The 20,966-nt window shown below is 37.1% G+C and overlaps 3 protein-coding genes and 2 non-coding genes across 6 annotated transcripts; 3 read left to right on the top strand and 2 right to left on the bottom strand.

Moving 5' to 3' along the window:
* Nucleotides 1-2,082: 2,082 nt before the first annotated feature.
* On the bottom strand, nucleotides 2,083-6,137 carry LOC121779993 (probable protein S-acyltransferase 7). Of its 2 annotated transcripts, none has more exons than XM_042177507.1 (5): nucleotides 5,874-6,137; nucleotides 4,509-4,691; nucleotides 3,950-4,243; nucleotides 2,966-3,199; nucleotides 2,083-2,893 (listed from the first exon to the last, which is right to left on the bottom strand). In XM_042177507.1, exons 1-5 carry the CDS (start codon nucleotides 5,958-5,960, stop codon nucleotides 2,381-2,383), a joined length of 1,311 nt encoding a protein of 436 aa, XP_042033441.1. In that variant the 5' UTR covers nucleotides 5,961-6,137; the 3' UTR covers nucleotides 2,083-2,380. The 2 variants fall into 2 exon arrangements, with proteins under 2 accessions (XP_042033441.1, XP_042033442.1); XM_042177508.1 differs by lacking the exon at nucleotides 5,874-6,137 and adding an exon at nucleotides 5,686-5,799.
* A 993-nt stretch (nucleotides 6,138-7,130) lies between these two features.
* Nucleotides 7,131-7,202, top strand: TRNAQ-UUG. The gene has a single exon. It is a non-coding gene; the product is annotated as a tRNA-Gln (tRNA).
* A 704-nt stretch (nucleotides 7,203-7,906) lies between these two features.
* Nucleotides 7,907-9,937, top strand: LOC121779281 (exocyst complex component EXO70B1-like). The gene has a single exon (XM_042176588.1). The coding sequence runs from the start codon at nucleotides 7,907-7,909 to the stop codon at nucleotides 9,935-9,937; it is 2,031 nt and encodes a 676-aa protein (XP_042032522.1).
* Nucleotides 9,938-12,061: 2,124 nt separating this feature from the next.
* On the top strand, nucleotides 12,062-15,509 carry LOC121779893 (ACT domain-containing protein ACR6-like). The gene is made up of 7 exons (XM_042177346.1): nucleotides 12,062-12,356; nucleotides 12,815-12,860; nucleotides 12,948-13,062; nucleotides 13,149-13,216; nucleotides 13,607-14,212; nucleotides 14,760-14,864; nucleotides 14,940-15,509. Exons 1-7 carry the CDS (start codon nucleotides 12,310-12,312, stop codon nucleotides 15,267-15,269), a joined length of 1,317 nt encoding a protein of 438 aa, XP_042033280.1. The 5' UTR covers nucleotides 12,062-12,309; the 3' UTR covers nucleotides 15,270-15,509.
* A 4,645-nt stretch (nucleotides 15,510-20,154) lies between these two features.
* TRNAN-GUU lies at nucleotides 20,155-20,228 on the bottom strand. The gene has a single exon. It is a non-coding gene; the product is annotated as a tRNA-Asn (tRNA).
* Between the last annotated feature and the right edge of the window lie 738 nt (nucleotides 20,229-20,966).

Here is a 20,966-nt window from a genome sequence, read left to right as displayed (position 1 = left end):
AATTTCAAAGTACTAGTATTATAAAAAACGGAAATTAAAAATAATTTAAAACTAAAAATTAAAAGAAAAATTGAAAAAATTGGTGAAAGAACCAGTTGCTGAAGCTGGCGCTTTGAGCACTCAGCAGAGCAATCCTCTATTAAGTATATCTTTTGCTGGTGCATAGAATTTCGTTATTCAGATTAATCAAAATTTAACTAAAACTGATAAACCTGTTCACAATATAAGCAGTTGGGGACAAACTAACTAGAAAAAGATAGGAATTTAAAAAAAGAAGGTAAAAAAACACTAACTAGAAAAAGATAGGAAAAGGGAAATGATGTAGTAGTCCTAATATTTTTGGTGTCCGTACTATTTTACCAAATTTGTATTCTTATCTGCCGTATATATTCAGTAATAGTAATTAAAGTATTAAATATTTTAATTATAGATATTTTTGCAAAATAAATTATTTTATATTACCAAAGATAAGTGACAATATTAAATTATACATTAAATATGAGTGACAATAATAAGTACTCCACATAAATAATAATTTTAAAAAGAGTAAATTATACTCCCCCGTCCTACAAGAATATGCACTCTTTCCTTTTTAGTCAGTCCAACAAGAATATGCACTTTCTAATTTTGAAAATTCTTTTATCTCTAATGGGGTGAGAGTCATTCTGTATTAACAATACTTAATTACTTTTCTGTCTATCCCTCTCTTACATTTAAACTCGGTAAATGCAAAGATGGTAGTAATAGTCACATGCTGATTTCACATCGTTGTATTTTCAATGATCTTCATCTAGAAAACACAGAACCTTTTGTTGATTGCTGATAAACGGCCTTGAGAAATACCAGACTCGGTGCTTGTGAATACGGCCGTAATCCCACTATGGTGCTCATGCTGATTGGACCAAAAAGAAAAAAAATGGAAATATTGATTGTCAAAATAGATATCGTTAAATATTGTAGTATTATACCGTTGTATTTTTCTGCGATTTTGCCCATGAAAATTCGAACTTTCACTGATTGTCAATAAATATTGTGGGAGATATTGAACTTGGTGCTTGTGAAAAGGATTGTATTTCTACTGCAGTGTCAATGATTGGATTAAAATGGAAAAACGAGACTACTGATTATCTAACCAAGGGAGTACAAGAGAGAGAAAATATATGATTGCTTTATCGACTAGTTTTGCCCTCTAAAAGATGGTCAAACACTCAAACTTGTCTTATTTAATCATTTCTTTGTTCTCCCATTTATTAAAGTTTTCTTCCATATGATGAAAGTTGAAACTGTTGATGGGAATTTAATTAAGCCGAAGATGTTTGCATGGGAATACAATTAATCAATTCTTGACTTAGCTTCAACAAAAATTGAGAATCTTCTAAATGAATTATCTTAATGCTTAATTATATATGCTAAAAAATAATTAGTCGTATGATCTGATCAATAAATATGGGTTAGATACGCGTAAATACATTAATTATATCAAAATTATGGTTTTTTAGTTTATTGGTGAAAATTACTTAAATTTTTTTTATTTTAAATTCGGCATAAGGCTAAATCACCGAATAATTCTATAGGTAAGTAACTCAAAATTTTAGAGTTCGATATCGAAAGCTCTTGATAGAGGCTCCATGATAATACGTATAATATCAGGTTCTGATCTCTGAAAATGTTACGAAATTAAAAAAAATTAGAAAACCACTACAATAACATTACATTGTGGTTCATCCTCACAGCCTCACTTGCATGTTAAGATATGGCATTTTCCTTTTGTGACTAAGGCCCCATATTAACGTAAAGTTAGGAATAAATTCCCCACTCTATTATAGGTATATAGGTATGATATATATAGGTCAAGCATTTTTTACCATTAAGAATTTTCAAGCCAGCCTAGTTATAAATTTCAAAATTGTATTACTGTACCAACTTTTGTAGAAAAGTCTCATTCAATATTTTTGATAAGATAAATTACACACCGTCCTAACATATAGATAGTCACATGTCTAACTAACAAAAGGAACATACTTTAAATGAATCACTAATAAATTGTGGAGTATCGAATAAAATAGATAATTGAAGATAGACTAAAAATTATGAAAGCAAATAACATAAGAAAGAATAAGTATGATTTTTGTAGAAAAAACAATGAGTTAACTACGTCGAAGCAAATAAAAAATACGACTCAAATCAAGAAATAGGACTCAAATCAGTTGCAGTAGAACTATACATGATGAGATGGTTAATACAAATGAAGTTGAGAGAGAGAGAGATTGCAAAGAAACTTGAATACACTACAAACAAACACCACTCCACCTTAAACAACAACCATTTTCACACAACCACCATCAGAAAATGGTTTGTCCCAACAATGTCATAATCTTGCCTAAGTGGGCTGCGTCGTCGCACCGATGCTCCCACTCCCAACACCCGGGTTCGTCTCCGCCATTCTAGAAGCCAAAGCAAGGATCTCGGGAGACCTCTCCCAGTTCCCACCCTTTCTCCCCCAGCTCGAATGCATTCCACCCCGACCTCCACCACCCTCGTCCACTCCACTCCTCGTCTCCGGATGCATTTCGCCTAATCTGCCACTTTTTCTGCTTAGCCCATCGTTGCCACTGAGTTCGCCTTCGTATTGGTCTAAAACCGACCCAATATCCCCCCACACGCCCTTCCTCCCCATCTCAATGTCGTCCACACCTTTCCCCGTGTTAGGACTGTCAAAACCACCAGCCACGGACCGAGCAGGTAGAGCCGCTTCTCTCAGCACCTTGGCTCTAAAATCGTTCCTTGATGGAGGTATCGAGCTACAGAGTGTCTCCATGAAGTTAAGCAGCAACCCTTTGTTGTAGGGATTGGCACGGCGGTCATATCTATATCTGAAATTCTCGTATGTAGTCTGCAAACGAAGAAGCATATTAAAGCCAGCACGAAAAATAGTAAGTTTTGAGCAAAATACGAAGTTTTGCACCTGATTTGTGCAGATGAGATAGAGATGGAACGTCATAAGGCCGCCAACGAACCAAACTGCGATAAATGTGTAGATGATAAGAGCCATGGAGGCGGGGGTTTTGATCATTGCTCGCCAGATAGATGTCTCGTCTTTAATCATGATCCTTTTGATGTAAAACCAGCAGAAGCCGAAAACGTATCCACATAGAAGTGTGGTAGTGAAGACAAACATGAAGAAAAACCGGTAGTTTCTCTGCAGGAAAAGAGAGTAAACTTCAGAATATATACGTGCAGGAGTTCTCAAAGTCGAACCAAATTCATAAACTGCGATATGATAACATAGCGATTGCAGGCAAAGCTTAACGTAAGGACGAAGAATTACTTGCAAGAACCTTATAGCTCAGGTCAATGTTAGTGTTCACTATAAAGAAAAAAGGCTATCGGTCACTAATATCACGAACTATGGTCAAATTCCGGTTTTCCTCTAATCGTAAAAATCACAAACTTTGATCATGTTTGGGATTTCTCAAGATTGATGATTCCAGCAAAATCGAATCATGCACGGCCTTTACCGATTCATATGTGACATTTACTGAATCGAATCGAATCTAAGAAGAGGAAGAAATTCGGTGAAGATGACTAACAAACTTGGATACTGAACACTCAACCCTTAATTTCATCCAGGAACAAGAAGAAATTTAGACATGAAGCCTAATTTTATTTGGTCAAAGGTTTAATCGCAATTTTTGCGTGATTCGTGAAACGGCATCAGTTACATCTATTAAAGCGCCATCGTTATTCCGGTCCAATTAGTCCACCTAGATTATCCGGCAAGCCACATATTATTTGATTTCGCCAAGGGAAAACCCAAAACATAATCAAAGTTCACGACTCCTAGGACCAAATTTTAAGTTTATGGGGAAAACCGGAATTCAGCCATAATTCGTGATATATCGACCAATAACCCTTAAAGTATGTGTATGTACCAAAGCAATTAACTTACCAGTCCTATGCACTGTCCAACCCAAGGGCAGTGGTGATCGAATCGTTCGACACAGTTATTGCATATCGAACAGTGGGAGCAACGGGGAGGTCTGTACAGCATGCAGGTGTCACAGTACTTAATCTTCACTGTGGTGCCATTCACTTCTACTTCTTTAATACGAGGCAAACGTAACTGTGGAGTTTGAGAGCCTCCGGTGTTATTATCGTCACAAACTTCAGGCTCGGGCAGATGGGCGTTTCTGGGAATTATACCTGGATCTCTTCCGGATGTCAGCAGGAGAAGCATCAAATCCTGAAATTTGAACACTTTGGCATGAAAAGCTCGACCGAGGAAATAAACCATCGTTTTATGTAAATGAGCGAGAAACGTGGTTAAAATCAAAGTCCGAACAAGAAGAAGAACTAACGATGGTGACTGCTGCAGTGAATCGAGATTCTCAAACGATGCTGGCTTTAAACGAACTTGAGAAAAGTCGAGTAATACTATATAACAATGTCATCTAGCACTGTTGACAAACATGTCTACGATGAGGGGGTGAGAGAGAGAGAGGACGTACACATGATGTCAAAACAATGGCGATTGTCATAACATATCCTCCCCAGTTATCAAAGGAGTCATCCATCAGCTTGTGAGCAACAAATACACAAAAAATGGAGACGGGAGCTACGATCAGGAATATAGTGAGAGCCAGTGATCTTACATCCGGCCCAAAAACAAACCTTCCTTGAAGGAAGAATTTCTGCGATAAGAAAAGCAAATGATGAAACATTCAACAGCAACAGAGCATCACTGCAGAATCTAAAAAAAACAACGCAACACAGAGTCATGAATCATAGTGTCAATTGCTTAAGTTCGTGTGTTTATCGAGCTTCACAAGTCACAACACACCTAACATCATGCAAATATAGAAAACAAAGCGTATCAGCAATTACGGGACTATATGGCATCTAATTCTCAATATACTAATAAGTGGCCTTACACTGACAAACTAACAAACACTCAAACCCAAAATAAGGCTCTCAACGGTACCTAAAACCCGAAAAAAACTACCATAACATCAAGAATAAAAGCTCGAAAATTAAAAAAACTACCATAACATCGGCACTTAGATAATGCAAGGCAGCATGTCGAATCTTTGATGAGCTAGCACAGTTAACACCTAAAATCAAACTCTCCCCAGTTGCTAATTCCCTCATTAAAAATATAGCCAAGTCTTTTTACATCTCAAACTAGCTGCACTTAGATAATACAAGGCAGCATGCCAAATCATCAATAAGCTAGCACAATAAACACCTAAATCAAACATCCAAAACCGCAACTAATGATCTACAAAACCAAGTCTTTTTACATCTTAAACGTGCTGAACTTAGAAAATACTACTCCAGCAAGCCGAATCACCAATAAGCTAGCACAATAAACACCTAAATCAAACATCCAAATCCACGATTACTGATCCATAAAGCCAAGTCTTTTACATCTTAAACACGCCGTACAAGGCAGCAAGTGCGAATCATCAATGAGCTACCACAATAAACACCTAAATCAAACAACCAAAACCATGATTACTGATCTATAAAACCAAGTCCTTTTACATCTTAAACACGCTGCACTTAGTTAATACACAGCAGCATCTCCAATCTTTGATGAGCTAGCACACTTAACACCTAAAATCAAACTCTCCAAGATTGCTAATTCCCTCAATACCAATACAGCAAGAAAAACACAAACTTTACCCTAAAAGCACCAGATAAAACCCTGCAAAAATTAAACTCAAATAAACATGCCCTCATCCCTAATTTGGAGCCTCCTCTTTCTCCACATGGCAAAGAAGAATCAATCAGAAAGCCCAAATCAGCATAAACAAACAATCCCACAACACACCACACATATAATTATGAAAAAGAAAATAATCAAAACTCACATTGCTTCCTTTCCAAGCCTGATATATCCGGACCTCGCCCGACCCGGTTTCGGACCCGGGCACTTTCGGGGGAGGAACCACATACATTTTGTGACCTCAGTGTCCTGCCTTGTATCTCAAATTCCCACAAACTCTCAACACTACCACCATAAACAGTTTTCCACACTAAACTGAGCAGAATCCCGACGAGAATGGAAAAAGGGCGTGTTTGGGAAAATGGGAATTGTTATTTCCTGTTTCTTTGCCTTTTTCTTTTCTTCCTTTTTGAGCCACTATACAGGATCGCCGAACTGTCTTGGAGCCTGCTGAGTTGGCCAGTGGGTCCCAAATCCAATCGCTATTTACAAAAATACTAATAATTTTTCTTTTTTTGAATTTGAGGATTAATTTATTTATATGAACGTACAATGCAGTTCATTGCATTCAAAGTCGGGATTTTTATTTGTGAAGTTGTTCACTTGTTCTACTCCCAACATTGATTTATACTTTTGTGGGATTAAATTGAATAGTGTTTGAAGTTTATTCCAGTTCCCACGATCACTACAATGTAAAAATTCAATCTTGAAGATAGAAACTTTAATTAAATAGTCAAATTTAGTCACTCACGGATTATGGTCGAAATTCTTAGTTTTCAAATGTTACATCTAACATAAAAAAAATTATGTTTTGGTGATACTCAAAACAATGTTAATTTATAGTATTCCTTTCATTTCAATTATCTATCTATAATAAAATTAACAATCTCCCTTCTTTTATCTTTTTGTTCCAAAAACTATGCTCTATGCAGATCTTTAACCCTCAAACTTATTAATTAATGAAGTGTTTTCCAAAGTAAATTGATAAAAATGAATTTTCTTGAGTTGATTTCAAAAAATTTAATCCTTTATAGATCATGAACATGTGTAGTAAGCTTTTACTTTCTCAGCTTGATATATACTCTCAAACTTTTGCATAGCATTTTAGTGCATCAACAACTGGATGCTCGCTTCAAAGATAATATTTATGATAAGGAGGAAAGACATTTCTTCTCCCAATAAGTTATCGCCTTCTTTATGTACTATCGATACATAACAAAACAATATTGCGCAAGAGCTGCAACTACGACACTTTTCGGCGGTTCGTTCTCCACAGCGTCGCATGCCCCTTTGCGCACACCCTCCGGGAAGGGCAAAATGCAGGAAATGCACTCCAAAACTTGGAGTTTGGACACAAAGATCTATCGATACAATTAATATATACTGTTATCACTCACAAATTGGTTTCATGGTGTAGTGGTTAGCACTCTGGACTTTGAATCCAGCGACCTGGGTTCGAATCCCGGTGAGACCTTTTATTTTTTATTATTTTTAAACTGAATTTGGCTCATTTCAAGACATGAAAATAAATCGAATTAAGTTGTTCTTAAACTCGGATGAATTCAACCGACAATTTGGGTTTTGTACATTTTTTATATATCCTTAAAAAACACTTCAGGTAACAATTTTGTATTGACCTCAAGATCAATTTAATCATGCATTCAAGTAATACTTAATTCTAAACACTTGTTGAAAAACTTATTTAGATGTGAATTGAAGACTATATATTAAAATCGCCAACTTGCCATCATCTTAAATCATAAGTGATTGATGACTACAATTTCAAATTTCATATTTTTTTTTCAACCAATGGTTAAATTTATATAAATAAAAACAATTTGCCCAAATATATTTCATGCAAAGTTGGTGGTGATAAGAATGGTAAAATTGGTAGGAGTAGTGTGATTATAATAAATCCAAAAATAGCATTACCATCTCCCTCTCCAAAGCAATATTTCCACCATTTTCTCTGTCCACATTTCCTCCTCCTTTAGCTCTGCCAAATCTAACTGCCATAACCACCATTTCTGTTTTCCGAAACTTCCCAAATACCAAAAAAACACCACGCAAAAATTAAAAAAAAAATCGAAAATTACTGCTTGAAGGATCACTTTTTCATACCCATCCATTGAAACTTGGCAAATCTGACAAGCCTTTCCAATTCACCGACAAACCGCCATGGATTCCGACAAAGACAAACCCGAATCTTCCGACAATCCTAAGCCTGAAAACGACAGCGAAGAAGGCAAAGCTGAAATCGACGGCGCAGAATCAAAATCCACAGACGAAGAAAAGCCGGCGGAAACAGCCGGTGAAGAGAACAAGGAGGGCGGCGAAGGGGTCGAGGCGGCGGCGGCGGCGGTTGAATCAGAAGCTAATAAAGAAGGAGAAGAAGATCCACCGCCGCCTCCTTCCGCTCTCAACATCGACAAGCTCTCTCAAGAAGTCGATGGATATCTCGCCACGTTGTCTGCTCCGAAACCGGAAAGCGGCGGCGAATCATCTCTACCGCAAGATGTACCTAATTTTGTGAAGCAGTTTTCGCTCATGGTGGAGGCCAGAGTCGCCGATTACGACTCCTCCAGCGAGAGCGTCAAATGGGGCTCTGTGCCGGAGGAGGAGTCGGCGTCGTTCCTCGACGCCATCACGCGCCTCTCCTCCCTCTCCACGGCCCTCTTGGCATACTCCGCGCAGCCCAACATCGCCCGCTCGATCAACCGCATCAGCGCCGTGATCGAGCGGGCGATGTCGTATGTAGAGGAGGAGTTCAAGGACCTTCTGGATGAGTATAGGTTCCCTGACTCCAATCCTCCACAAAATGGAGATGAGGGCGCGACCGGGGAAATCGCACCCCCACTAGAGGAGGAGGTGGCATCTGAGCAGCATGCGCCACCTTCTTCCAGGGAAGATAATATCTTCCCGGGATACGAAGACGAGGTTCTCTCCAACTTGATAAGGCTGTCGAAGTTGATGACGGCGACCGGGTACGATACTGAGTGCAGGGAGGCCTACTTCGTCGCTCGACGGGCCGCCCTCGACGCGGCGCTCCACAAGCTAGGGTTTGAGAAGCACAGCATCGATGACGTGCACAAGATGCAATGGGAGATTCTAGAGAGAGAAATCATCTCGTGGATCGGGATATTCAAGCACTGCCCCTCGCTCTTGGTGAGCGAGGGGAGCCTAACAAGAGCGGTCTTCCCAGACCGCCCTGCCATGTCAGGACACCTCCACCTTGCCCTGGCACAGTGTGTGAGCGCGACAGTCCTAAACTTTGCAGGGGCTGTCTCGCTTACAAAGAGCTCCTCAGAGAAGCTCTTCAAGTTCCTCGACATGTATGAGGCCCTACGGGACGTCCTCCCCGCCCTGGGCGGGGAGGATGTCCCACAGGACTGGCGCAATGACCTCAACACCGAAAGCAACATCATCAGATGCCGCCTCGGGGAGGCCATCACCTCTATGTTCTCAGAGTTGGAGACCTCCATCCGGACGGACGCAGGCAAGACGCCCGTCCCGGGCGGCGCCATCCACCCGCTCACGCGATACACCATGAATTACATCAAACTCGCCTGCGAGTACAAGGAAACCCTAGAGCACATTTTCAAGGAGCGCCACCACGGGGAGGAATCTGGCTCAGGCTCAAACTCCTCCCCGTTCGCAGCGCACATGATCAAGATCATGGAGCTCCTCGACGAAAACATGGAGGCAAAGTCAAAGCTCTACAAGGACCACGCCCTCGGTGCGATCTTCTTGATGAACAACGGGAGATACGTCTTGCAGAAGGTACGAGGTTCGAGCGAGATAAGTAGCCTAATCGGAGACGTGTATAGCCGAAAGAAGTCGTCCGATCTGAGGCAGTACCACAAGGTGTATCAGAGGGAGACATGGGGGAAGCTGTTAAGCTACCTCCACCCGGACGGCCTCACGTCGCACGGGAAGGTGTCGAAGCCGGTGCTCAAGGAGAGATTCAAAAATTTCAATGCTATGTTTGATGAGATACGCCGGACGCAGACGACCTGGGTCGTCTGCGACGAGCAATTGCAGTCGGAGCTGAGGGTTTCGATATCGAACATGGTGGTGCCGGCGTACCGATCGTTTCTCGGGAGGTACAACCAGGTGTTTACGGCGGGGAGGCAGACAGAAAAGTACGTCAAGTATCAAGGAGAGGACGTTGAGAATTCGATTGAGGAGCTCTTTGATGGCAAGAAGTGATTCAAACAAGGTTTTCTATTTCATTAATCTATGTATGTTGTGTCGTTTAATTTATACCAACTGCATCCTTATTCACCATCCTGCTTTACTTGAGTTATTTTATACTCCCTTCATCCCAAGATAAGTGAGACGCTTCTTTTTCGTCATCGTTTAAAAAAAAATAATAAAATACTCCCTCCGTCACTCTGTAGTTGAGTCGTAAATTATCCAATTATAGCCGAGTAATTTCTTTTTTTTGCAAAAAAACAACTATTTTTCTTTTTCTTACTTTACTCTCTTTTATTTTATTCTATTTTCATCTCTCTATCTTTTTCCTTTCCTACTTTATTATTCATTTACTTAACTTATTTAACATATCTTTTCTTAAATCCCATGCCGAAAAGAAATGCTCCTACTACAGAGGGACGGAGGGAGTAGTTAGAATGGAGAGAAAGTAAAATAAGAGAACGAATTATGTAGAGAAGTCTCCAAAGTAAAGTAAGAGAGAAAAGTAAGAGAGAAAATTATGTAGAGGGGAGACTTCTCTACATAATCCGTTCTCTTACTTTACTTTTTCTCCATTTCAACTATTTTATACTCCCTCCGTCCTCGATTAATTATCACTCTTTTTCCAATTTGGTTCGTCCCTCAATAATTGTCACACTTATTTTTACCATAAATGGTAAGTAGGTCCCACATTCCACTAACTCACTTCATTCACATTTTATTATAAAACCAATATAAAAAAGTGGGTCTCACGTTCCACTAACTTTTTCAACCAACTTTTCTTTACATTTCTTAAAACTCTTGCCCGGTCAAAGAGTGACAATTAATCGAGGACGGAGGGAGTATCACTTTCTCAAAACAATGGCAAAAAAGCAGCGCCTCGCTTATCTTGGAACAGAGGGAGTACTATCAAAACTGAGATGTAAGATAAAAATTTCTATAACTACTTAATCACTCTTCATATCTATATTTATAAATTTTAACCTTTTGTTTTGCAGATGAATCCAACATGCATAGTAGTAATTCGCTAAGAAGAACGAACAAACAAACAAACATATACGAGGATTGACGACAATGATATGCCATGCGTAGTTGTTGAGTAAAATAGGCAGGATTGTGATCGATTTGGTGCAATTGCCCGTATGTAAACCACGGGAATGAATATCACAAATTATCGATGATTTGGCCAATCATCTCATATCCCAACATCATCACGCTTTGTAATATGAAAACGATCAATTGTCTCTTACTCTATTATGTACTCCCTCTGTCCCATTAGAAATGAAACGTTTTTCTTTTTTGTCTGTCCCATTAAAAATGAAACGTTTCTAAAAATGGAAACAATACTCTCTCTACTTTTTCTTCTCTGTTACTTTACTCTCTCTTCATTAACTCACAAAACAACACTACATAAAATCTCGTGCCGAAAAGTAAATGTTGCATATTTAATAGGACGGATGGAGTAGTTAAAGTGTAATATTGTGAAGTTGTTTGACGCTCAAAATATATACTCCTTCATCCATATAGTACTCCATCCGTCCTCGATCAAGAGTCACTCTTCCTACTTACTATATTTGAACATCAAAAATACCCTAAAAGTCAAAGAGGTCTCACATTCCACTACCTAACTCCATTTATTACACCACACATTCAAACAATTTCTTAAAACCTGTGCCCGGTCAAAGAGTGACTTCTAATTGGGGACGGAGGGAGTAGTATATTGGTGTTGTACATCTATTTTTTGTACCTAAGTTCAAGTTACAAATCACAATGCTCTGATCATTTTTCCTTATTCCCAATTTTACACTACAATTTGCCATGTCAACTTCAAAGCCTATTTATAATGAACATATAAAAGTATAATTTGTTTTGCTAAGAAGATTTAGTTAATCAAAAGCAAGAAATGATTTTGAACTATAATTGGTTCAACACCAAAGTTATCTATAATAGCTTGCTTATTATTCTGTACACAACAATTTTTTAGTTTAATAATAATTAACTTCAATAACTAACTCAATAGCCACACAAGTTGACCAATCACAATATGCAATAAGATACTTTCTCTCTAATTAATAATAAATCGAGATTTCAAACAATCATTATGATACCATGTCTCTAATAAAAAACAGTAGAAAAACCCAATGTCAAATTCAGTCAAAGAAAAATCCACGTGGCAATAGCAGCTACAATAGGAAAATCCACGTGGCAATAGCAGCTTTGTTGTAGGCAAAATATCTCCGCCGCCGCCGCCGGACCTTCTCTCTCTAAAACATTCACAACTTTCTCTCTTCCACCTCTTTCCTTCTCAAATGAAATAAGATTAAATGTATTGATTTTTTAAAAAAATTTATTTATTCATATTCATTTGTTTTTTTTTAAACAAAAAAATGGATGATGAGTTTGTCAAGCTCTTCAGAAGGATCAATCCTCCCAGGTTTTTGTTTTTCTTCCCCTGATTTATCTCGATTCACCGTAATTGATAAATTTCCTGCCATCTAACACCTCCAATTCTGTTTTTAGAAAGAAAAAAAAATTATGCGATCCGATGGATTCATAGCTTGAATTTGGGGATTCTCGTAATCTTCGTAAATGAGCTTGAATAATTCATAATTTAACTCTGAGTTAGCAAATTATGAAATTGCTTATTTTTGTGATCTAGCATCTCTAATTCAGTTTTTAGAAGGAATAAAAACGCAATCCGATGGATTCATAGCTAGAATTGGGAGATCCTATTTAATCTTCATAAATGAGCTTGAACAATCCCTAATTTACCCAATTACCTTCATGCAGAACTCTGAATTAGCAAATTGTGGGTAGAATTGCTTATATAGTTGGAAATTTTAATGTAAAAATCAGTATTTATGATTGTCTAATTAGGACTTCTGGTTGCAGGGTTGTGATTGACAATGAATCTTGTGATGAAGCCACTATAATAAAGGTATACATCTTTGCTTGATCATGGATTGAAATTGAATGAGCTTGTTTAATTTGTAGAGCTTTGGTTGTTGGTTTGCATTTTGTCTAGGTTGACAGTGTCAAAAAGCATGGAACTCTTCTTCATGTTGTTCAGATTCTAACAGACATGAATCTGGTGATTGTAAAAGGCTATATTTCTTCTGATGCTGGATGGTTCATGGATGGTAAGCTGGTTTAATTGCAATGTGTGATTCTGCGGTAAAGGTTTTCGAAATTGCTCTTATGTTCGTTTACTTGGTTTTCGATGCAGTGTTCAATGTGGTTGATTGCAACCGAAAGAAGATTATGGATCAAGAGGTCATTAGTGACATCCAAACGGTACAGCCCTTTCTCATTTTTCTTTGGACAGAGGATCCAATCTCTCCTTTCGTTTTTTAAGTTTCTTAGCAAAAAGGGGTGACGGTGTTCTGCTTAAATAGTAAACACAGGTATTAGATAAGAGAATACTAAAGATCCGAGCCATAGAATTTCTCAATTCTGATATAAGGAAGTAAAAGTTTAGGGGGATTGAAGTATTCTTGTTTGTTGTATGAACTAAATCTACATCAGATCTTTATGTTTCTTTCGAGATAGGTTGAGTCAGTTATTAATTTGTGCGAAAAGCAACTTTTTAGTACATACATTCGAGTAAATGTTCTACCTTAACACTGCTTCAGTTATGGATTCTTGCACGGGATTTACAAATGTTCATGATAATGCTATTTTCAGAAACTCGAAAGCGATGATGACTCGACACCTACTGTGAAAGGGATGGTTGGAATGGTGCCGTATGAAGAGTACACCTGCATTGAACTGACGGGGGCAGACAGGACAGGATTGTTATCCGAGGTATGTGCGATCCTCGCTGATCTCCACTGTAGCGTGGTAAGTGCTGAGCTGTGGACGCACAAGGCACGAGCCGCAGCAGTGGTTCACATAACTGATTATTCTACCGGATGTGCAATTGGGGATACAAAACGCCTTTCAACTATAAAGGAGCGTCTGTGCAATGTTCTTAGATCAAACTATGATATGAAGACTGCAAAATTGACCGTATCTCCTCCTGGTATCGCTCACCGAGAAAGAAGGCTGCACCAGATGTTTGCTGATCAGGATTTTGAAAAGACTGAAGGATCAAAAGCGAGAGTAGTTCAGGACAAGAGTTCAAGTCCTCTAGTAACAGTCTCGGATCGGACTGAAAAGGGTTATACAGTCATAACCGTGAGGTCAGACGATCGACCTAAGCTGTTATTTGACACCATCTGCACTCTGACAGATATGCAATATGTTGTTTTTCATGGACTAGTCCGTGGAGGGACAGAGGAAGCATATCAGGTAAAATCTCTCCTGCACAATTTTCCTTCCAAATCTATATGATAAGGCAGTCGATTTTACTGTGTAGTGCATAAGAATTTTGCTGATAGATAGCATACTTAATAAAATTGCTATATTTTGCATAAGGGTGCAATTTTTAACGTGTTAAAATAATGATTTACTATGTTGGCTTATTATGTTTGTGCTATTATAGTGTTGGCTCAATGAGGACACAGAACATTGCAGTGCTATGCAATGATATGTTGAATATTTATTTGTTAAGTATTTTGGAGACTTAATAATTCTATTAGCGTGTGGTTTCACATAACGTGCATTATTTACAAAATATTTAATCAATGACAAAGTGCAGCTCACTCGCTACGTTGTTTTCCTTCCAACCAATATGTTTTATGTATGCGTTTTCTTGTTCATACCGTGTAATCTTTGTGTCTGGGTTTATCACGCCGTATCTTTATTGTGTCAAACATGATAAAACTTGAGAACTAATTTTGTCTAGCCTAGTATCACGTAACAGACGTAGTATTCTCATTGCTGTCCAAAACTGCAGGAATACTACGTGCGTTGTGTTGATGGTGTTCCCATGCAATCAGACGCTGAACGAGAACGTATTGCACAGCGTCTAGAAACAGCCATTGAAAGGAGAAGCTCCGAGGTATGCTTGTGAGTTTCCAATCTCAACTCGAGTGCGTGCGCAGTCATGTTATGGAAAATCCTTGTTTTTTTGCAGGGATTGGAGTTGGAATTATGTGGGGAGGACAGAATTGGACTTCTGCCTAACATCACAAGGATACTTAGAGAAAACAACCTCTATATCAAAAGAGCAGAAATTTCTAGCAAGGGCGGGAAGGCCAGGCATGTTTTCTGCGTCACGGATGTGACAGGAGACGAAGTTGATCCTACAATAGTCGACTCCATCCGCCAACAGATCGGACAAGACGTCTTGCACGTCAAATGGAACTCAAACTGTTCCGACAAACAACAACAGGGGAGCAGCATCGCCATCATTTTGGGGAACTTGTTCAGGAATCGATCTTTTCCCAGTTTCTTGATCGGATAGTACTCTCGACTCCCGTGCATTACCAATAGTCTTTGTAAGCATCCTATGAGAACCAGGCCATTCCCATTGAAGTAGAATGCGCGTTGTAGCTCTAGATGAGAACGAGACAGTAGGGCGTAACGAAAATCCCCCGTGCTTGGGTTATGTTTAGCGCGGTCTTTCCTTGCTCTTGTAAATATACTGTACACTATGTTCATACAAGATAGTTCTAATGTGGAAAGTTATGTAAATTAGTTGTAATATACATGTAAAATATATGTAGTGTTAATTAATTTAGCTAGATAAAAGAACAAGGTTCACTGTTGATTCAATACTGATGAATATTGAAGGTGCATAGGAAATTTCATTTAGACCAAAAAGTTATCACGATTCCAAAGTGAAAAAGGGTACATGAAAGAATCACACGAGTTTCGAATATGGAGCCAAGTTTGTAAAGAGGAAGAAATGCCACTTGATGTGACAAGATTGAGATATTCTCCTACAATCAATAAATAATACTCACATTTCGTTAACGAGTTTTAATAAATTGTTGAATGCATCATAAACATAGAGTCTTAATTTAATAGAATGATATACTTCATTTAACAATGAACCTCCTTTGACAAATTGAGATAATTAAATCATGTAAAACTTGTAGTAGCTTTAACTAGACTAAAAAAATTGAATAAAGATAAACACACATAAATTGTACGTGCATGATATTATTAAATTTTAAATTAAATCCGGTTTAAATAGAACCAGTTCATTAATTACTATAACATGTTCTTATTAATTAACCTATGCGGTCATAGTGATCCAAACTCGGACCTACTAGCTAGAGCGAAAAAACATCTTATCTAAGTTTCGTCATATATATCTTATCTTGAAACATTTACCATGACTTTATCATGTCAAGTACTTATCCGAAGTTGACATGTAAATCTATGGTAAGAATCATGTTCAACCACTAGAACTGTTTTATTTATCTCATTCAGTCATTTCAACTTTATTTTATTCTGTTTTGCCATTTGACTCAATTGAATATATTGCACAATTACTGTTAAATTAAAAAAAAATGTTGTGAGAAATTATTACTTGTCTTTCTTAACACTGCAACTTTAGATCTTTACATGCCAATCCTCCAAATATGTTATGACTTAGTTGCCTTGGGCTGAAGTAAAATAGGCTTGTGATAAGGCGAAAATAATTTATACATTTACACAACTCATCCATAAAAAAATAGATCTAAAAATCATAATTTGATCTAGCTCTACCATTCTGCAATAAAGAATGGATTTGCATATAATAAGACTCTATCATACTAATAAGGATATAATCAGCAAATCAAATTTTCAAAACCATATATATTAAGATAAAAAAATTTGGATATGGATGACAAGAAAAAACAAAAAATGTTAGAAGGGGTCATCAAATGAATCAAAACCTATATGAAAGCATAAATATCCTGTGTCTTTTCATTTAGTACGTAGGAATATGATAGAAAAAAGAAGTGAAAACGATTCGAATCTTATCCATGCACCTGAGAATTTCTTTTTTATGTTTTGTAGAAAAATATTCCATTCAATTTTCATTGTCTGTTAGATATTTTCATGGAAATCTACGCTATAGTGATAAACAGTAATCTCATGCCAAAACTGGCTTAGATTATTCTAATTCTTTGTTATCTACTTAAGCAGTTTCCTTTTTATACTAATGATTAGTTGGGAGATATGATATATCTTTTTATATTCCAAAAATTCGAGCACATTGGACACATCCATTTTTTACACAGTAAGTAAATAAATTTTGTCTTCAGAAAATGAAATTTATATACCATATATCAAGACTAAATAATAAAAACTATATGCAAGTAAAAATATCTTTTAGTAAATTGAAATGGAGAAAATGGAATATATTTTGGGATATCCCGAAAATCGGAGAACTGATTTTTATGGACACTGAAACTATAATAGTATTTAAATACTGACGTGGAATAAAATAATAATTATATGCACTATATAACTCTTATTTACGTAATAACTTTTGAAATGATTTCTGATTAATCCATAATTTTTAAATTATGGCAACTAAACAATAAAATTAATATTGAGATCAATTTTATGAGACTAATTTTCAGTGAAATAGGTTGTGGCTTGAAAGTCGTTTTTCGGGCCAATTCTTTAAAACATCATCTTTTTGGTAGACATGAAACGACGCCATTTCCATCGTTTTATCAATTTTCTACACTGTCAAAGAGCTGGATTGGGATTCACTACTCCCCCAAACCAACACTTTAAGTATTCACGATTTAGACTTTTTTATCGACAATTTGCGAAGATGTATTAAAGTTATGATTTAATTTGTAAGAATTAAAGGTTATAAAAATGACATAAATCAATCAAATCTAAGAGCATCCACGTCCGTGCTCTTGCCAACGAGCACGGATGTGGGCCCGAACCCACTTTTACTCCATGCTCTTAGGCAAGAGCACAACACCCATGTTCGTGCTCTTCCGCAAGGACATGCTCAAGGGTCCCACCATTCTATTATTCAATTTAAATAAAAACATTTCCACAATATTAAAATGCATTAAAAATACCCAAAATACTATTTCTAATTACTAAAAAATTAAAAATGACATAATAAAAATCCTAAAAATTAAAAATTTCATAATTAAAGTCTTAAAAATTAAAAATTACATAATTTAAATCCTAAAAATTAAAAATTACATAATTAAATTCATAAAATTAAAAAAACTCAATACTCGTGGCCGAATTTCGCGCAAATGGATGATGAATGTTTATTTATAGATGATTTTGGGATTAATTTTTTTAAAAAAAATTCAAAAAAAAATTCAAAAAAATGGTAATAAAATCTGTATATTTTTGGGAATCCGAAAATATATTCTTTTAATTTTTGGTATTATTTTTGATTTTTTAAAAAAAATGCCAACGACCATTAGAAATGTGCCACGTCGCCCTGCTCGCTGGCAAGAGCCTAAGAGCACGTCCGTGCCAGCGGCGGACAGGGGTGTCCTTGCTAGCGGCACGGACGGACGGACGCTGCTCACCGCTGTGGAGGCTCTAAAAAGCACCATAAGTGCCCCCCTAAGTCCTACCATGCATGTGTCTATATATATATCCCCACATACAACACAACTTTCATCACTCAAACCAACACACAAAAAATATATCGATCGCAAAATGGAGTCAAACCGCAGCAACAAGCGCAAAGGCTTAGCCAAATCGAAGATGCTCAAGTCCTTGTACCGCAGCTCAGCCAAGCCCAAGCCTGATTCCTCATCGACCACGGCCGGGTTTATCATTGTGAAGCAGGACCAAGTGTTTCCACATCACATGCCTAAGGTGGCATTCGCTGCCGTGCCCGGTCGGGACACCAAACTCGACAACTTCTACAGTGGCAGCAGCGACGAAGCCGTGGATGCTAAGGCCGCTAGATACATCTCCGCCGTTCAGGAGAGATTCCGGCTTGAGCTCATCAATTCAGACGATTTCGTGTAGATATATGTTATGTAATATGCTATGGGGAGCAAGCAACAATTATTACTTTGATTAATTGTTGTATGAAATTCATGCGATTATTGCGTGGTTGAATATGTATAAATGTTACAAATTAATATTTGTAATATACTATAGTTAATAACTAAATTTAGGGTATGTTCTAGTCTTGCGATTTTAATCACTTTTTGCACTAAAAAAAGGACTTTACCGAGCAAACATTTTGGAGCATGGGTCGTGTGGAAACACACGACACATGCTTAGGTCACGGCTAGATTGAGCTGTAACCAAAGCACAAGTTGTAGCTTTGAAATTTTCAACACTACTGAGCACTATGTTCGTGTCCTCCCACTATTGACCAATATCCGAGGACATTTAAGTGTTCAAAATCTCTTCGTTTTGTGCTTGAAAAGTACTCAGAAAAATATTCGGACGCAATTGCACTTCTTGTTCTCGATTTTTTCTTATGCCAAGCACATTGGTACTCGGTAAACACTATTTAATTTATAGGTCCCAAACACTTTTTTTTAACGGAATGACAATTTTATTCACCAATTCATGTAAATAACCTATCCTTTCAAATATTTGACAAATACAAATATAGTGGAAACATAAAAGAAACAAACCTAGGCCCAATAGCATAAGTGGGCTGGACTAGTTTTTAATGGACATTTAATTAAACAAGAAAAAAAATGGAATGTTTGACTGAGTTGGTTGACCGAGTTATTATCCCACATCGGAATTCGTTAAACAGAGGAAAGGAAAAGAGCTCTATAAAAGAACGAGTTACATCTGCTGTCTAACTCAACTCGTCCTGTCGGGGGTGCTGAGGCGACTCGTCCATGATCGTCTAGTGACGGCGAGTCGTGCCAACGCCCACGAAACGAACACACTTATTTAATGGCGAGCGAGCTCCGTCCTCTTTGACGGTGCTTGCCCGTCAATTTTTGGAAGCCTTTGAAATTATTTTCTGGGGCTTTTATTAATTACTCTTTAAACTTTCTATAGATCTATTCCAACCAAGGATTATTTTATATTTATTCGTGGATTAATTATTTACTGAGATACGTTATTGTCTCAGTTGTGCCTTTTTTTGTTCTGTATATTACTGTTGCCGAAGATAATTAAGTGTTTGTAAAAATAAACTAGACAATTTATTTGTTTATTCATTAGTAGTATTATTATGTAAGGATATATGAATGGGTTTTTGCTATTTGACTTGGCCCAAGAAAATAATTCTATTCTAGATTTGAAAACCGGAAAAGAAAACTTTATTTGTGGAAATTGGAACATGATTAAAATTTCAAGAATATTTTGAATTAACATTAATTTTATAACAATTATTACATTGAAATAAAATCGTACTAGTATAAAAAGAAAAAGAAAACCGCTAGAAGGAGGGCTTGAACCTCCGACCTTGTGGTTAACAGCCACACGCTCTAACCAACTGAGCTATTCCAGCTTGTTGTTTCTTATAATTAAATTACCATTATGATTGTTGAGTAATAAAAATGGTGATACATATAAATATCACAAGCTGAATAATTCATATGTCATAATAGAATAGGTGAATAGGAGTGAGACGATGGTAGTAAAAGAATGACAAAAAAGGCTTGGATAATTTCTTTGCTAGATATGCATAAAGAATACCAAAGGAAATGAATAGAAGCAAAAGTCATAGATAAAGATAGTATAGTAGTAATTGCGTAGAAGGAAATGCCCAAATATCTAGTGACGGCGTTGTAATATATCATAAAGTATAAAAATTAATTGTGTCAAAATATTAGAAGACAGAACGATTGGTATCAAGGTATTCGACTATTTATTATCTAAATGAGATTGGTAATTATACTAAATGAAAGTTAGCCATTTAACCTCATCATTTATTTCATTCCCACATCGATTTCATAAGCATGACTTCATTTGCTTCGAAAATCCAAGTCATCAATAATACATATAGAAGTCACATTTTGTAGTATAAGTACTACTCCCTCCGTTCCATATTAATAGAGGCATTTCTTTTCGGCACATAAATTGGATTAAGTAAAATGAAGAATAAAGTGGAAAATGAAAAAAAGATAGAGGGATAAAGAGAGAAAAAAGTAAGAGAGAGTAAAATAGGTGTGAAAAAATGTGTCTCCCTCCGTTCCATATTAATAGAGACATTTCTTTTCGGCACATAAATTGGATTAAGTAAAAT

This window comes from Salvia splendens, chromosome 19 (assembly GCF_004379255.2).
Source record: "Salvia splendens isolate huo1 chromosome 19, SspV2, whole genome shotgun sequence".
Classification (NCBI taxonomy): Eukaryota; Viridiplantae; Streptophyta; class Magnoliopsida; order Lamiales; family Lamiaceae; genus Salvia; species Salvia splendens.
The sequence above is the reverse complement of the archived record's forward strand: the minus strand, read 5'-3'. Positions and strand labels throughout refer to the sequence as shown.

What these genes read in the sequence shown, in the direction of transcription:
- LOC121779281 (XM_042176588.1), top strand. Translation starts at nt 7,907, where the DNA reads ATGGATTCCGACAAAGACAAACCCGAATCTTCCGACAATCCTAAGCCT.
- LOC121779893 (XM_042177346.1), top strand. Translation starts at nt 12,310, where the DNA reads ATGGATGATGAGTTTGTCAAGCTCTTCAGAAGGATCAATCCTCCCAG. An exon ending in ATGAAGCCACTATAATAAAG is followed by an intron (nt 12,861 to 12,947) that starts GTATACATCTTT and finishes CATTTTGTCTAG; the next exon opens with GTTGACAGTGTCAAAAAGCA. An exon ending in GGACAGAGGAAGCATATCAG is followed by an intron (nt 14,213 to 14,759) that starts GTAAAATCTCTC and finishes CCAAAACTGCAG; the next exon opens with GAATACTACGTGCGTTGTGT.
- LOC121779993 (XM_042177507.1), bottom strand. Translation starts at nt 5,960, where the DNA reads ATGTATGTGGTTCCTCCCCCGAAAGTGCCCGGGTCCGAAACCGGGTCG. An exon ending in CCATTGTTTTGACATCATGT is followed by an intron (nt 4,244 to 4,508) that starts GTACGTCCTCTC and finishes TTCAAATTTCAG; the next exon opens with GATTTGATGCTTCTCCTGCT. An exon ending in ATCTCATCTGCACAAATCAG is followed by an intron (nt 2,894 to 2,965) that starts GTGCAAAACTTC and finishes CTTCGTTTGCAG; the next exon opens with ACTACATACGAGAATTTCAG.